Source organism: Eublepharis macularius, chromosome 12 (assembly GCF_028583425.1).
Source record: "Eublepharis macularius isolate TG4126 chromosome 12, MPM_Emac_v1.0, whole genome shotgun sequence".
NCBI classification, from domain to species: Eukaryota; Metazoa; Chordata; class Lepidosauria; order Squamata; family Eublepharidae; genus Eublepharis; species Eublepharis macularius.
The window spans coordinates 52,908,491-52,925,417 of NC_072801.1; the positions used below are offsets into that span (position 1 = coordinate 52,908,491).

The 16,927-nt window shown below is 39.7% G+C and overlaps 1 protein-coding gene across 1 annotated transcript; it reads left to right on the top strand.

Moving 5' to 3' along the window:
- The first annotated feature begins 2,553 nt into the window (after nt 1–2,553).
- LOC129339364 (olfactory receptor 14A16-like) lies at nt 2,554–3,492 on the top strand. The gene has a single exon (XM_054993949.1). The coding sequence runs from the start codon at nt 2,557–2,559 to the stop codon at nt 3,490–3,492; it is 936 nt and encodes a 311-aa protein (XP_054849924.1). The 5' UTR covers nt 2,554–2,556.
- Nucleotides 3,493–16,927: the final 13,435 nt, after the last annotated feature.

Genomic DNA, 16,927 nt, shown 5'->3' on the forward strand with positions numbered 1-16,927 from the left:
ATATTCTCTAGGGAAAACCAAAACCCATAACAAAAATAATAGTGATGTTTCTTACTGAGTACTGATGTCTCATTGAAGTGCTTTAATTGTTAGGAAATGGCAGTGTCCAAGTGCCCAGCAGTACTTGGATGAGGTGACAACTCCCTTCCTAGCAGAAGGGAGGAAGCAACTGTACTGGTTGGATCCAGCTAGACTTCTCACCTTATTCTCTTTCTTACTCAAGCCTCCATCAAACATGATATTTGCTCAGTCAGATCAGGTGATTCCAGCATTCTGTTTTTGGTGGCCAGAGGAGATCCCATCTTCCATTTTGCATGTGCGAAAACATTAATTGGATCCAATCCTATGTTGCTGTGTGTTTGAAGGGTTTGAAATTTAAATTTTGAAAGAAAGAAACAGAGAAGCACAATTATGCTGCTGTAAATTGGATGAAGTACCTTGGAATACAGGAGCACCCTCTCAGATACATGGAAGCTGATTTGCTTCCCTATAGGAGTGCTCCTTCTTGGCTTCCACTTCTGCTACCAAGTCATATGTACATTTTTAAATAAAGAAAATATTACAAAATGTCTTCAGTGTTCTCGGCTCCAAAGGAAACCAATCCAGATAATTCAGATTGTATTTTTACAGGGGAAACTGAAATCAGTGGTGCTTCAGAATATAAGCCAGATCAAATGTTTTTGACAGTTCAAGAGTTAGATATGCAGGTGATTGACAGGCTGCTCTCCCATCTCTTTGATTTGCCATTGAGAAGGTAACAAATTGCTTTTAAGAGAATTGTTCATGCTTAGGGGGAGAAAGCTTAGAGCAGCTGCCTGTTGTGTTTTCTAATTAAACAGAATGCATTTGGGTTAATCTGGCCCCTCAGAAACCATCTTCCTGTTCCTGGATTCTCCAATTGGAACTGGCATATCCAGATTATGCTGGATGGCTATAAATCCAGCTACTATAGCTGGTTCATGAATCTCGGATGGCACACCCTTACTCATTTTCTCAGATGGATGACTGCATGGACCAAATGAATGCTTCTCCATTACTAGAATGATTCATTACACTTTTTAGCTAATTTTGAGCTCTAATCTGGACTAAGAGTATGATTAGGATGGAGATGCACTTCAGTCAATTACAGTCATAACAAACATACCAAGTGATGTGCATGCTTCAAGTTGATGCCCTATATTTTTTTAAGGTAAAGAATCAAATGAAATAATTCTTTGGACAACAACTCACAGGACTTGTTCCTATATTTCATATGAAGAAGTTAAAACGGATATAAAAAAACTATTATAAACAGTGATAAGAATAAGTGTTTTGTTATTCACACATCTTACACTGAGCCCATCTCTGTTAATTGTTAGCATAAGACTCTCGGGAGTAAGTCTCCAGGAATACAACATATATAAGTTAGCTACTCCCCATAGACAACTGCTGGTTCATGTTGATATAAACATACTTATCTCAAAGAGAAAATAATATTACGTTACATGGATGACTGTAAGAAACGTAGTTTAGAAGGGACAGAAAAGCTTACTTCTGGACATGAAAAACATCTATAAAGAATGATGGTAAGTTATTCAATATATTGATAATTGCAGGTTTTACTCAGAACCTCATCATGTTAAGTAAGTAGCATGGCTTCTGCCAACCCACACCATCCCTTACTGTTGGCAGAGTTTCAGGAAATGCCAGAATATTTATAAGATGTTCACTCCCAGTCCATTGACTAGTAGGGCAATCTTGAGCACGTCTGCTTAGAATCCTAGTCAAGTCTATTCAACAGGGGTTGTTTTCACATGCTGTTAAAGAAATGGCTCACTCGCTAAACTCTGGTGTTTTTTTTTTCATTCACTCCATACGTCTCTGATTTCAAAATGGAAGCAGGCAGTTTGTTTTTTGTTTTTGGTTGTGGGTTTTTTTTGGCATCTTTTGGCCAGCACAGGAAAGGGCGGGGAAATCCCATCCTCAGAAAAGATGCCAAAAAAACAGAAGCCAAACAGCCTGCTTCTGCTTTGAAATCGGAGACGTATGGAGTGAGTGAAAAAAAAGCCAGGCTAACAGCTGACTATAAATATGTTAGAATTAACTTAAATTGGATCAGGGCAACAATTTGGGTTAAATTACCATTTAGTGGATTTATGTGAATTTCTGAATATTAATAATTATTTCCAGCTTCCATCCCATCTCCAATATTATTCATCACAGCAATGCTTGAATGAAGGAGTTTATGCATGTTTTATTCAGAACATCCAGATGGGAAAAGAGGGTAAATTGCATAGGATGACTAAATTAATCCCCCCTCAAAGGAAGGCTTCTTATGCATTTGTCCTGCAGTGGTACTTATAAAGGAAGAAGTAGAGGGGGACAAATCGGGTACAGATACCACTTTTTACTTCATTTTAATGAAGTTTAATGATTTTTTCCACACAATGAAAACTGTACCTTAAGGATAGGATTGAAAATGTGGTAATACATCAAATTCAATTATGGCTGTTAAAATACTACTCGAAATGGTAATTTTAAACTTTCCCTCATATGTTTCCTTCTTCTCAGAGAAAAATGTCCAACACATCCTATGTCTCTGATTTTCTGCTCCTGGAATTCTCAGATGTTTGGGAACTGCAGTTTCTACACTTCATGGTTTTTCTGATGCTGTACTTGGCAACAGTAACAGGGAACCTTCTCGTCATCTCTTCGGTCGCCTCAGACCACCACCTGCACACACCCATGTACTTCTTGCTGATGAACTTGGCCATGCAGGATCTTGGTCAAGTTTCAGTCATTGTCCCCAAATCCATGATCAATTCCCTCCTGAATACCAGACTCATTTCTTATTCAGGGTGTGTTACTCAAGTCTTCTTCTTTATCTTTTTCATAGCGTCTGATTTCTGCCTCCTCACAGTCATGGCATATGATCGGTATGTGGCCATTTGCAATCCATTACATTATGAGATGGTAATAAATAGACAAGCCTGCATTGAAATGATTGCTGGTGTATGGATAGCTGGTTCTCTCTATGCAGGGATACACACCTGTGGGACTTTTGCAACCCAATTCTGCTCTAATGTTGTCAATCAGTTTTTTTGTGAAATCCCCCAGCTAATAAAATTGTCTTGTTCTGGCTTAAATGTAATTGAAATGAGTAGTATTAGCATCAGTATTTTGCTTACATTATGCTGTTTTGTCTATATCATTGTAACTTATGTGCAGATTTTCAAGAGTGTTTTAAGAGTGCCTTCTGCAAAGGGGAGGCAAAAGGCTTTCTCCACTTGCATTCCCCACCTCATTGTCTGCTCAATATTCATACTCACAGTTTCATTTGCCTACCTAAAATCGGCCTCTCACACCCCATCACAGCTGGATTTGATATTTGGAGTAATCTATTCCTTGGTTCCACCCCTATTGAATCCAGTGATTTACAGCATAAGAAACAAAGAGATCAAGAAAGCAATGGGAAAGGTTTTAGGTTTTAGGGACTTTTCCTTAAATACATGATCCAATTTCTTATTGTGTGTGCTTACACAGCTTTTCTGCTTTCATAACAAAAAGTAACATTAAAAAGCATAGCCAGTGATTACTCAATGTAAAATGCTAACTTGAGCCTGAGAGCCAAGCTACAAGTGATGCCTGACACAGGTTGGACACTTGTCAGCTTCCCTCAAGTTTTGATGGGAAATGTAGGTGTACTGGTTTTACAGCTTGGCTCTCCATTACAGCTGCAAAACCAGGATGCCTACATTTCCCATCAAAATTTGAGGGAAGCTGACAAGTGTACAACCTGTGTCAGGCGTCACTTGTAGCTTGGCTCGGAGCTTTCATAGTGAGGTGGTTTCTATTCCTGTCCTACCAATCCACTGAGTAAAATTTTGAGGGTTTTTTGCTAAACTACTTACACCTTATGTCTAAAGGTTGAAGACTTTCTCCAACTTAAGTGGCTCTTCCATTGGAGGAAAAGCCATTTAAATTGAAGGAAGAATCCTTAGGCTGGAAAAAGGCTACTTGGAGAATAGTTTGATTCACCCCAATATTTTTCATTGCTGCTTAATATTCTCCATGGTATGCTATAACAACTCTTGATTCATCCTAGAGGTCAGAACTGCAAATCATATTCTTGTGAGTTTAGAATCTGTTTAATGTGAACAGACATATTATACAGGCTTGGCCTAAATCAAATTCTACAAGGGAACCCAGAACTCATAACAAAAGGAATAGTGATGTTTTCATAACTGTTTTTATCTCATTGATGGGCATTAATTATAAGGAAATGGCTGTGCCTGAGCACCCATTAGTACTTGGATGGAGTTAACATCTCCTTTCTTAGCTGAAGGGAGGAGGCAGCTCTATGGGTTGGATCCAACCAGCCTTTTCATTTAATCTCACCCAATGCTCCTTATGGCTCAATTCCTCATCAAATATAATGTTTGTCCAGGCAGATCTCATCATCCCATTTTGGGTGGCCAAAAGGGACACCATCTTCTATTTCTCATGAATGGAATAGTTGATTGGATACAACCCTATGACTTCATGTGTATGAAGAAACTGCAATTAAGGATATGGGAGACAGAATCAGAGAAGCAGACAGACACTGCTGAGAAATGGATAAAGCACCTCAGAATACAGATTCACTCTCTCTGGTGTGTGGTAGCAGATCTGCTTCACTGTAGAAGTCCTTCTTTGTCTCCACTTATGTTGTATGACTACATTTATAAATAAAGCAAATATTAGAAAATATTACAGTGCTCTCTCCATCAAAGTAAACAAATCCGATAATGTAGATAGCCTGTGTGTAAAAAAATATGGTGATGTTTCAGAATATCATCTAAATAAAATGTTTTTGACATTTGATGGGCATGAACTGCTGGCAGAAAGGAAGGAAAGGTTATGGTAGGAATCACAGGATCAGTGTCATCAAATGCCATGTGGGGTAGGGATTGTAATAAGGTCTAATAAATTCATGACTTTTCTTGCTGACTAATTCATCTTCCAGAAAATAGGACAGAAACAAGAGCTCTGCTATTTTGGACTTGATTCTCAGCAACAGGGAACAACTGGTTGATGAGATGATAGTAGTAGGCACCCTGGGTAGTAGTGACCATGTAATTTTGTAGTTTTAAGATCTTGGGTAAGGGAGAAGCTGGACATAGTCAGACATACAGGTGGGATTTTATAAAAGCTAATTTTAACAAGCTCAAAGTCATGCAGGGAAGAATCCCATGGTCAGAAAAACTCAGGGAGAAAGGATGTCAAGATTGAATTTCTTAAAAGTGAGATATTGAAGACACAATCACAAACTATTCCAATGAGAAAGAAAACTGAGAGGTATCTAAAGAAGCCAGGGTAGCTCCATAAACAGCTTTCTAAAGGTCTGAACATTTTAAAACATTTAAGAAATGCAGGGAGGGCTGTATAAATAAAGATGAATATAAACAACTTTCCAGTGCTTTTTGAGATAGAAAGGTGAATGCTGAATTTGAGCTTAGGCTAGTGAGAGATGCAAAACACAACAAACAAAGGGTTCTTTGGTGATGTTTGCAGCTGGAAAAAGGATAAGGAAGTGTTAGGCCCGCTGCCAGGAGAGGAAAATGAGATTTTAACAGGTAATAAAGAGATACCAGAACTGTTCAATTCATACTTTGCCTAGGTCTTCACTTCCTAGAGGTACTGTGCTCACTCCGGCAACAAGGGAATTCATGTAGCCTGAGATAAATGTTGAGGCGGTACATAAACACCTAGTTTCTTTAAATGATATCAAGTCCTCAGGACAAGATGAATTGTACCCTAAGGTACTAAAGCAACTTAGTGGTGCAATTGGGGAGTTTTTTCCTATCATCTTTGAGAATTCTTGGAGTACAGGTGAGGTGCCAGAAGATGTTGTCCCCATCTTCAAGGGAACAACTTCCAAGTTTTTTAAGGAACAATATACTGACAGTACAGTACCTTAGACTGAAAAGGAATTCCAACAATAACAAGGATTTAATGAAAGGTAGTGAGTGACAGCTTAACAAGAGCGTTTTTGGAACAGGATTACCCTAGAAGAATAGTAGAAGCAGCCAACAAAAGAGCTTCTTTAACACCACACAGCTTTTTATTGAAACCCAAAATAAAAATACTGTGGGTAATATAAGATGGGCATTGGACTATAACCAATTGGCTAGAGCAATTAGCAAAATTGTTTCTAAGTATTGGCACATCATGAGTGATTTAGCAGGCTGCAATAATACTCCTTTAATAAGATACCATAGAACTAGGAATTAGAGAGATTTACGTGTTCATTTAGATTTTCAGAAAGCAGTTGCTGTTTCACAACTTCCAAAGGGACATTTCCCTTGTGGAAATTGCAATACATGCAATTTATCTGTCAAAACATCCTCTATCATAAATCCTGGCACCAATAGCCCATTGCTTGATACAGATTTTTCAACGTCCCAATGTGGTCTATGTCATTCAATGTAACTGTCCTAAATTGTATGTAGGTAGCACCTCCAGAGCCCTAAAATTAAGAATACAGGAACATGCATCAAGAATCAGGGGAAAAAAAACTTTTGAAGCACTGTTGGTTGCCCATTTTGTACAGTATCATTCAGGAGAAGGGATGTTTAACTTTTCAGTCCTTAGCGTGATTAAAATGGGTCATAATGTTTACATCCATCACAAATTATTACGAATGGAATCAGAATGGATTTTCAAATTGAATTCTTTAATCCTCCATGGTTTAAACAATGAAATCACATACTCTTGATTTTTGTAAATATGTGTCTGTTTCTTTAACTATGGAGATGTACAATTAGTGGAGGTCTTTAATTAGCATTGTGTAGTGCACCCATTATAACACTTACCTGCTGGATATTTCCATAACTGTTGGACATCTTCTCACCAGTTGGACTAATGAATTCGATATTTGAAATGTAAGGTAAGGTAATGACTGATATTTTATATAGGAAGGACTTTGAATGAAATTTGTATTTATTGTTGGAATAATATTTATGATGTTTATTATATTTATTGATCTGTATCACTTTAAACACATTGCATTTTTCATAAATTGTAAGAAAGTATTTATTTAAGAATTTGAAGTATGAAAGCCAACACTAAGTTACACATACAATATAGAACTGGGGATGTGTTGTTGACAGTGGAAGTGGCTAGTAAAGGAGACTCCCCTTCAGCCTAGTATTCAGGATTATTTTTTTGTAGAAGGATAATTCCTACCAAGTGTCTATAATGGATGTTTTGTCTCTGAGGAAGACCCTAAGTCTGGTGTAATAAAAGAGTGCTGAACTGAAGTTTGGACACCTAAGCAGTGAAGTGAAAAAATGAGGAAGTAACCTTACTATTAACTTAAGTCTGAAATAACCAACCTCTGACTTTTAAGATCTGTAACTACTGCAACAAAGCTAAAGAAGATTATTGTGCTTGATACGGTTGAAGTATTCTGTTCTACAAGCAAAATTTACCTCAGCTTTTATTTTCCTGCCTACCTACATATCTACAATTCCTGCCTATTCAATAAATCTACTGTTATCTTTTTGAATATTACTCAGTCCTTAGTGTGATTTTAAGATGATGTGGGCTCTTGTTTCTCCCCTATTAAGTATTTTGGCTGGGATACAAGACAAAAATATAATCTTTAAATCTGGGACCATAATCCCTTTAACTCATACACAGGTTCACTCTACCTAGAAGCTGTCCAGCCACAGCAAACATCCTTTCCATTTTGGAGAAAAATCTCTACCCTTCAGTGGTGGAGTGAAAGAGGTTCTGTCTGGCAACGCTGGCCTTTTGTCCACCCTCACCACCAGCCCTGCAGCAGCAGGCGCCCCCTTTAGGTCCTGCAGCACAGCCTCTGGCAGTACCTCAGTTGCAGGAGCCCCTACAGGCCTACAGGCCTCTCCCACCCTTAGGCCAGTTGCAGCTGATGCCCAGGCACAACTCTGGGGAACAGCCTGAAGCCACTCAGCAGACTCAACTGTCTCCTGCAGTTTCCCAGATGGCTCCACTTCATCCAGGCTCACAGGAGGTTGCCATCAGCACAAGACAGGCAGGTGCAGGCCCCAAGATGCCAAGGGAGCCACTGTGGAAGGTTCAGAAGCAGCAAGGATGAGCCAGGCAGAGAGCAGACCAAATGCCCCACCCTAGGCAGAGATGGAGTGGGTGTGGCCAGGAGACTACAGAGTCTACCCAGCCCTCCTATCAGATAGGCTGTGAGCAGGGCCAGTCAGGGAGATGGGGTGACGATTGGGGCCAGAGCCAGGGAGGTGGGGCCAGGGGAGGCCTTTAAATTCAGGTTCCTGTGAAGGCCAAGGAGGATTTTGGAGGGAGAGACAGCTGGAGTGTGCTGCTACTCCCAGGGCAGGAGAAGGAACAAGGTGGTGCAACCCCCTTCCCTGCCCATCTGAGGCCGGAGGACACCTGCCTGGAGAGCTGGTAGGATGGCAGGCCATCAGGAGAGGGTGCCAGTGACTTCCTGTTTGGGATCCATGGAGGGCTAACACAGCTCTGGGAGCAGAGCTGACCGGGCTGCCATTTTTAGTGACCGGCGGGGGCAAACAAGCCCGTGGTCCCCTGTTCTCAGGCGGAGAACAGGCTTTGAACTCTCAAGTACCTCAGGGCGCGTTGATCTCAGGCGAGGGGGGGTTCTGCGCAATGGACTCTCCCTCGTCCCTTGAGGTCCCACCCTAAGACAGGTCGGCCTATATCTCTGCGGCAGTTCTGGGGCCAGTGACAGCTGGCATAAGATCTACATGCCCAAGCATCAACAGGAGGAAAGAAGGTGAAAGACAACCTGAGTTTGAAGCAGTGATTACAACCCAGAAAGACGTTTGAAAAGGTAAAGATCACTATCTCTTGAAACGGGACGAATTACTTAAAGTAAAGAAGCATTAAAGGGGACTTTTAAACTGCAACAGTTTGATTAAAAGTAGAGGAAGACTCGGCAAGAAACAGATCAGTAAAAGGACTAAGCTAAAAGAAGTAATTAGAGAAATCGGAGGATTGTTGTTCATACCTGTGGTTGTGAGGAGATAATAGACTGTGAGAAAGCTTCTACCATCACGAGAGCGGCTGTGAGGAGACGGGAAACAGGAAGTACGTAATTGTGATAGAGCTGCTGGAGAGAGACGGCCCTAAGGCAGACAGGAAGAGGGCAATCGCCATCTTTGAAGAGGGAAGGGCACGGGCTTCAGCAGAAGAGGAAGTATGCCATATTGGATTACAAAAATATAGAAAAGCCATAGAGAAAAGACGCCCGACATTTTGGATTTTGTAAGTGCTTTTTTTTCCCTTTTGAAACCGGGACATTTGAATTAAATTAAATTAAATTAAAGGGACACTTAGCCAAGCGCCACGGAGTTAAGGAAACGAGCAGACTCGTGGGAGCGAGGCAAGTCAAGCCCCACGATGTCGAAAAAAGAGTGGCAGACGGCTATGGAAAATTTAGACAAAAGATTTTCGGAAATGTTAAAGGTCCAGCAGGAGCTGGTAAAAGAGATCAAAGAAGTTAAAGAGACAGTTAAAAGTGAATTGGCAGAAATGAAAAAGGGAATGGAAGCAACACAGCAAAAAGTTAACGTGGTGGAGAAGGTGATGGAGAATCTCTCAGACACGCAACAGACAGATATGAGGACGATGAGGGGCAGAATGGCTATTGCGGAGAGCAAGTATATGGAAAAGCAGCTAAGGTTTCGCGGTTTGCCGGAGATGGAGGGAAAGACAGCTCAAGAGCAAGTTGCTGAAGTGTTAGCTGGATACCTGGGGAAGGAAGAAGAAGAAATCGTGGCTATCCTAGATGTGGTGTATCGTATAAACTCAAGATTTGCGACCCAAAGGAAGTTACCAAGAGACGTGATTGTGCAATTTACAACGAGAAATATGAAAGAAATGATTGTGAGCAAGCAATTCCAAGACCCATTGGAGGTTGATGGCAAGACGGTGATTATTATGAAGGAGTTACCCAGATCGGTGTTGCTTGATCGGAAAAAATATAAAGGCTTAGTCCAAATTTTGAAGGACATGAAAATAAGGTATAGATGGGAATTACCGGAAGGACTGGCATTTGAGTTTGGAGGAGTGAAAAAGCGCATCAGATCTGAATTTAAAATGGAAAAGTTTATGAGGGACAATGAAAAGGACTTACCAGCAACAAGGCTATGAATATGGAATGTAAGGTTATATCTTGGAATGTAAATGGACTTAATTCACCCAATAAGAGAAAAAGTACTTTTCACTGGCTATTAAAACAGAAATGTGATATTGTTTGTTTACAAGAGACTCATATTAGAAAAAAGGATGTAAAATATCTAAAACTGAGCAAATTGGGCACTCATTTTGCAGCAGCCACAAAAAAGAAAAAAAAGGGAGTGGTCTTGTACATTAGAGAGGAGCTGCAGCCAAAGTTAGTGTTTAAGGACCCAGAAGCCAGATTTTTAGCGGTGGAATGTACATGGAATTTAAAGAAAGTGCTGGTGATTGGAATCTATGCACCTAATGGAGCAAAAGAAAGCTTCTTTGAGGATTTGAGGAAGCAATTAGATGAACTTTCTTACGACCAGATAATTCTTGCAGGAGACTTCAATGGAGTTACAAATTTGGAGCAGGACAAGAAATCAGCAACTGCACAAAAGAAAAGAGGACTACTACCAAAAACTTTTTTTGCATTAATGCAGCAGGAAACTTTGGAAGATGTATGGAGAATACAGAATCCCAAGGGCAGACAATTCACATTTTTCTCCGCAAGACACTCTACTTTATCACGAATCTTGATGATCTGGGCCTCAAAGGACTTAGTGTTATGGACTAAAGAGGTGGAAATAATGCCTATGGTAGGCTCAGATCACAATCCAATTATGCGGAAGTTTGGGGAAAGAACTAAGAGGAAAGGATGGAGAATAAATGAGGACTTGTTGCAAGAGGGAGAAAACTTGGAGATGTTGAGAAGGGAAACTAAGTTCTTCATACAACACAACATGAATCGAGAAGTACCAACCAACAAGTTATGGGATACCTATAAGGCAGTAATTAGAGGCATACTAATGGACTTAAACGGAAGAGCCAGGAAAAAACAAGAGGAGAAGAGACAGGAGATTACAGAGAAAATAAAAGCCAAAGAAATACTACTAAAGAAAAGAACAGGGAAGAAGAAAGTCTACCAAGACATTAAAATTTTACAAGAACAGTTGACAGCAATGAATAATAAAGAACTGGAATGGAATCTGAAGAGAATGAATCAAAAGTTGTTTGAAGGAGCAAATAAACCTGGGAAATATTTGGCATGGCAATTGAAGAAGAGAAAGGAGAAGAAGACAATAAATAAAATATGTGAGAATAATAAAGTATATCTGGAACAGACTGCTATTAGTAGAGCCTTCTACAAATTTTACGCTAAATTGTATAATAAAAAGAGGTGAATAAAGATTCAATAGCGACATATCTGGGGAAAATGAGGCTCCCAGTGATCTCGGAAGATTGGAGAAATAAATTGAATAGTGAAGTGACAGAGGAAGAGATAAGGAAGGCAATACAGTCAACAAATCTGGGTAAGGCGCCAGGGCCTGATGGACTCACAGCTAAATTTTACAAGGTAATGGTCAATGAACTGGTGTCATTCCTAAAAGAAGTGATCAATGGTGTTATGAGAGACCAAAGAATTCCAGATACTTGGAGTGAAGCTAATATATCATTGATCCCTAAAGAAGGACAAGACTTGACTAACGTCAAAAATTACAGACCTATTTCCTTACTTAACAATGACTATAAGATCTTTGCGAAGATCTTAGCGGAAAGAGTAAAGGGATGGCGATCCGAAGTTATTGGGGAAGAACAAGCTGGTTTTTTACCGAATAGACAAATCAGAGACAATTTAAGGACAGTTATAAATGCTATTGAATATTATGATAGGCGTTGTGATAAGGAGGTTGGGTTCTTCTTTGTGGATGCTGAAAAAGCATTTGACAATTTGAACTGGGATTTTATGTTCGCCACTATGGAACAGCTACAGTTGGGAGAAAGATTTATCAGAGCAGTAAAAGAAATCTATAGAGACCAGAGTGCAGCAATTGTGGTGAATGACGAGGTGACTAAGAAATTGACTATAGGCAAAGGTACAAGACAAGGTTGCACGTTGTCTCCACTGTTGTTTATAATGGTTTTGGAAATTTTGATGATACAGATCCGAGAAGATAATGCAATCCGTGGAATAAAGATAAAAGACTTTTCCTATAAGGTCAGAGCATTTGCAGACGATATAATGTTAATTGTGGAAGATCCAATTGAAAACATGCCAAGGGTAATAGAAAAAATCACAGAATTTGGAGATTTGGCAGGTTTTTTTGTAAATAAAAAGAAGTCAAAGATACTGTGTAAAAATATGACTAAACAAAAACAACAGCAACTTATGGAAATAACAGACTGTGAAGTAACAAATAAGGTGAAATACTTGGGAATTGAACTGACTGCAAAGAATATAGATCTATTCAAGAATAATTATGAGAAATTGTGGACTCAAATAGAGCGAGACTTGATTAAATGGAATAGATTGAATTTGTCATGGTTGGGAAGAATTGCAGCAGTCAAGATGAATGTGCTGCCAAGAGTGATGTTTTTGTTACAGACAATACCAGTTATTCGGGATTCCAAGCAGTTTGAGAAACGGCAGAGAAAGATATCGGACTTTGTTTGGGCAGGCAAAAAGCCTCGAGTGAAAATGAAAGTGTTACAGGTCGCGAAAGAGAGAGGTGGAATGCAACTGCCCAACCTAAGACTTTACTATGAGGCAATCTGCTTGGTTTGGCTGAAGGACTGGATGGTGCTTAAAAATCGCAAATTGCTGGCCTTAGAGGGATATAAAAAAATATTTGGATGGCATGCATACTTATGGTATGATAAAGTAAAAGCAGACTCTATGTTTTTACACCATTACATTCGGAGAAGCCTCTTCACAATATGGAAAAAGTACAGAGATTACCTACAAGAAGGAATTCCCTCCTGGGTGGTTCCTTATGAAGTGATAGATCCGAGAACTGTTGATAATGAACAACAGTGTTTAACGTATAAGGAGATAACACGAATAGAATTTTCTAAATTAAGAATAAAGACGCAAGAAGAGTTGTCTCCAAACTATGACTGGTTTCAATATAGACAGCTCAGAGACCTTTATAAATCAGATTGTGCCAAGGGAGGGATAAGAATGGAGAACTCGGACTTGGAGGAAGTAATTTTACAAGAAGACAAAAAGGAAATTTCAAAGGTCTATAAAGTGTTGTTAAAATGGTATACTGAAGAAGAGGTAGTTAAGGTGCAAATGGTGAAGTGGGCTATAAATTTTAATAAAGAAATAACAATGGAGGCGTGGGAATACTTGTGGAAAAATACTTTGAAGATTACGACATGCACTAACATTAAAGAGAATGTCTATAAAATGATCTATCGTTGGTACCTGACACCAAAGAAAATTGCACTAGGGAATGTGAACACGTCTAATAAATGCTGGAAATGTAAAAAGCATGAAGGATCTTTGTACCATATGTGGTGGACTTGTGAGGTAGTCAGGCAGTATTGGGGGGAAATAATAAGAGTAATAAGTGAGATTTTACAGTTTCAAGTTAATAAGAACCCAGAACTCCTGCTACTGAACTTGGGAATGGAAGATATTCCAGCACAACATAGGACATTGCTTTTTTACATGACAGCAGCGGCTAGACTTTTGTATGCGCAAAAGTGGAAAGTACAAGAAGTGCCAACTATCGAGGACTGGATTCACAAATTGCTGTACATGGCGGAGGTGGATAAACTGACAAGAAAACTGAGAGACCTTGATCCAGGACAGTTTAACGCAGATTGGGAGAAGCTGAAACAATATTTGGTGAAAAAATGGGAGGTGGGAGGAGAACTGTGGCAGTTTGAAAATTATTGAAGAAAAACAAAAGAAGAGAGAAGTGACTATACCGGGGGGAGGAGAGTTAAAGAAGAATTACTAAGCAATTATTCTATTTGATTATTCTATACAGTATTAAGTAATAGTTATTATGTGATATATAAGAATAGAAATTAATTAATTAATTATGTTGCTGGCAGATAGGGGTGTAATTGAGAATTAACAGAATTAAAATTCATGAATACAAGAAGGGGGGGAATGAAAAGTAGCATATAGAATATAGGTTAAATTGATTGACTTATGCTGAAGGTATTTTTGGTTATAGCGATATTTAGAAATGTGCAGAGCATGGGTCAAATTGATTGACTTATGTCGAATGTATATTGTGTTTATAGTTATATTTAGAAATGTGTAGAATATGAGTCAAATTGATTGACTTTATGTTATAAAGATAAGAGATATAAGAGGAAGTAAAGAGTAACATATAGAGTATAAGTTAAATTGGTTGACTTATAAATGTATTCATCACTTATGAGTACTCAAGTTATGTATAGGGAGGGATAAATTGTTTGTCCCATATTGATGACATTAGAATGAATAAGTTAGAGTACAGGATATTGAGAATATTACCAGTATTATTACTATTGAATAACATGCCAGGAATGTATTAGTTAGTTGATAAGTGAAGGGAAACTGACTTAGCACTGTGTTATAATAGACTAGCTTAGAAGAGTGTGAAAGTATATGTTTAATTGACAAAATAAGTTGAAATGAGTAGGGGAAGAATAGACAAAGGGTTGGAAAACTGTTGGAAGTCAACAAACGGGGGGGAAAGGGAGGGGGTTAGAACTGGAATATTAAAGTAATTTGATTGTTATAAATGACAAAATATTTCTAATTCCAATAAAAAAAAATTAAAAAAAATGAGAGGGTGCCAGTGAGGGAGGATCCTCACAGGTTCATTGTTATACTATAGGGTATATTTCAGTCAGATTGCCAGTTCACAGCTCACAGCCCCCAGGAGTAATTTGGGGCCTCTCACCATAGATTTTTTTGTGAGTTCTGGTCTGTCTACTACTTCACTTCTAATGGTTGCTGGAAGTGATGTCAGCTTGCCAGCATGGTGCTACTGCTTTACATTTCCCTGTTTCTGCCTTCTAGCACCTGAGGCACTGGCAGGCGAATGGGGATGCCAGGAGACTCTCACTATAATATGAGACCTGGCATCCCTACCTCATACTGTCCTTGTGAAGATGAAGTGGAGGAGAGCAGAACAATGCAAACCTCTTGGGATCCCCAAGACCCCATTTATTATAAATGTAACTTTGTGTTTGGTTCACCAAAAAAGGTATGATTGGTCTCACTGTTTCTTCATCCAAGATTCTTGCAGCTCTTTTGGCAGGAGACACAACAGTTCATTCAGTATTCTAACTACCATTACATATTGCTCTCTCACAAGATATGAGGTTGCCAAGTGGAGCAAGCAGAAGTTGAGCACCCCAGTAAAATAAACTGTTCTTTCCAGTTGCTATTCTCACAGACTTCAATTTGTTTCAATGAACATATTCAGCTTGTAGTAACTATTGCTGAAAAGTTACATGTGTGGGTTGGACTGGATGAATTCTAAGGAGGTGATGTTGGGAGATTTTCTTCATCATTACCTGGGTCTTGTATCATTCAGCTATTGCTTCTTGTTAGATTCTACAAATGCATCAGTTATCTGTACAAAAATCACAAGCCTTGGAGTGGGAGCCAATGGTCTGATTCCACAAATCTTGAAGCATTTCTCCAGTGATTGGGCACTCCACAGTTGTAAGTGGTTGGCCCCAGCCTCTCCCATGTTTAATACAGGCCTGTGTTATAAAAATCTCAGGACCCCTGGATTAAGGCAGCCTGGTCTGTATCAGGGGGAATTCCAATCAGCTGGGCAGAGCAATGCTGAGTTCTGCCCGAGATATTGATTTATGTATGGAATGCCAAATGCAAATGCCAAGGACTGGTGGTGATTGATTTTACTGCTCCTCCAGCAGCAGACGTGAGATTGTGATAAGACAAGACCTCACTGTGTCATTCCCATTAGCACTTTCTGATGCCCTCCTTCCATAATTGCATTCCCACCCCAAGATTGAGAGCAATCAATTAGCACTGATAAGTTTAATTTCTCTCTGGGAACATGTATTTTCATATCTAAATTCATCAACTCAGCTCTGGTGAGATACATTGGCAAACTGCTTCTTTGTAAAGTTCCAGGAGAAACGTTGCATTCCCTTTGTCACACCCCGGCAGCACCAATCAAAGGTAACCAAACCTTTGTCATTCCCAGAGACTGACCTTTATGGTCTTTGTCCCAACGGCTGAGGAGGCTCCCCAGCCTCAGGACACAATGTGTGTATGTATTTTCCTCCATTATAGGACCCTTATCACAATCTCATGTCTGCAGCTGGAGGAGCAGTAAAATCAATCACCACCAGTCCTTGGCATTTGCATTTGGCATTCCATACATAAATCAATATCTCGGGCAGAACTCAGCATTGCTCTGCCCAGCTGATTGGAATTCCCCGATACAGACCCAGGCTGCATTAATCCAGGACACATTTTGCCCTATAAAAACCAGGGCTTACCTTATTCATACTGTGCACACTGCACCTCCAGATCTGAGTGTTGTACCCTTAAGGTTGCTTTCCCTAAGCTTCTCTCCTGGCCAAAAACACAGAATGTTTGAAGCCCTCTTCCTCTGTGGACTGCTCTTCTCTGCTCTTCGTGGATAGGTAATTATCACCCCAAATCCCTCAACTCTATTTCATCTTCACCTCTGTTTTTCCTAGGACTCTGTGTGCTTGTATATGGAGGCTGGGGTTGGAAGTGGGATAAGGATCCTGTCCTTGTGGAGAAAAGCAGCAGGAAGTTCCAAGAGAGCAGTGTGCAAAGTGGGGGACATGAAAGAGAACATGTTACCAAAATGGGCCATCTCCTGATTGGGAGAAATAGCTTCAAGAACATGGAGCAAGAGGGGTCCACTTGGAATCTCCTCCAGTGTTTACAGGAACTATTCCCTTAGAGAAC

Coding starts and splice junctions, on each gene's coding strand:
- LOC129339364 (XM_054993949.1), top strand. CDS start 2,557: ATGTCCAACACATCCTATGTCTCTGATTTTCTGCTCCTGGAATTCTCA.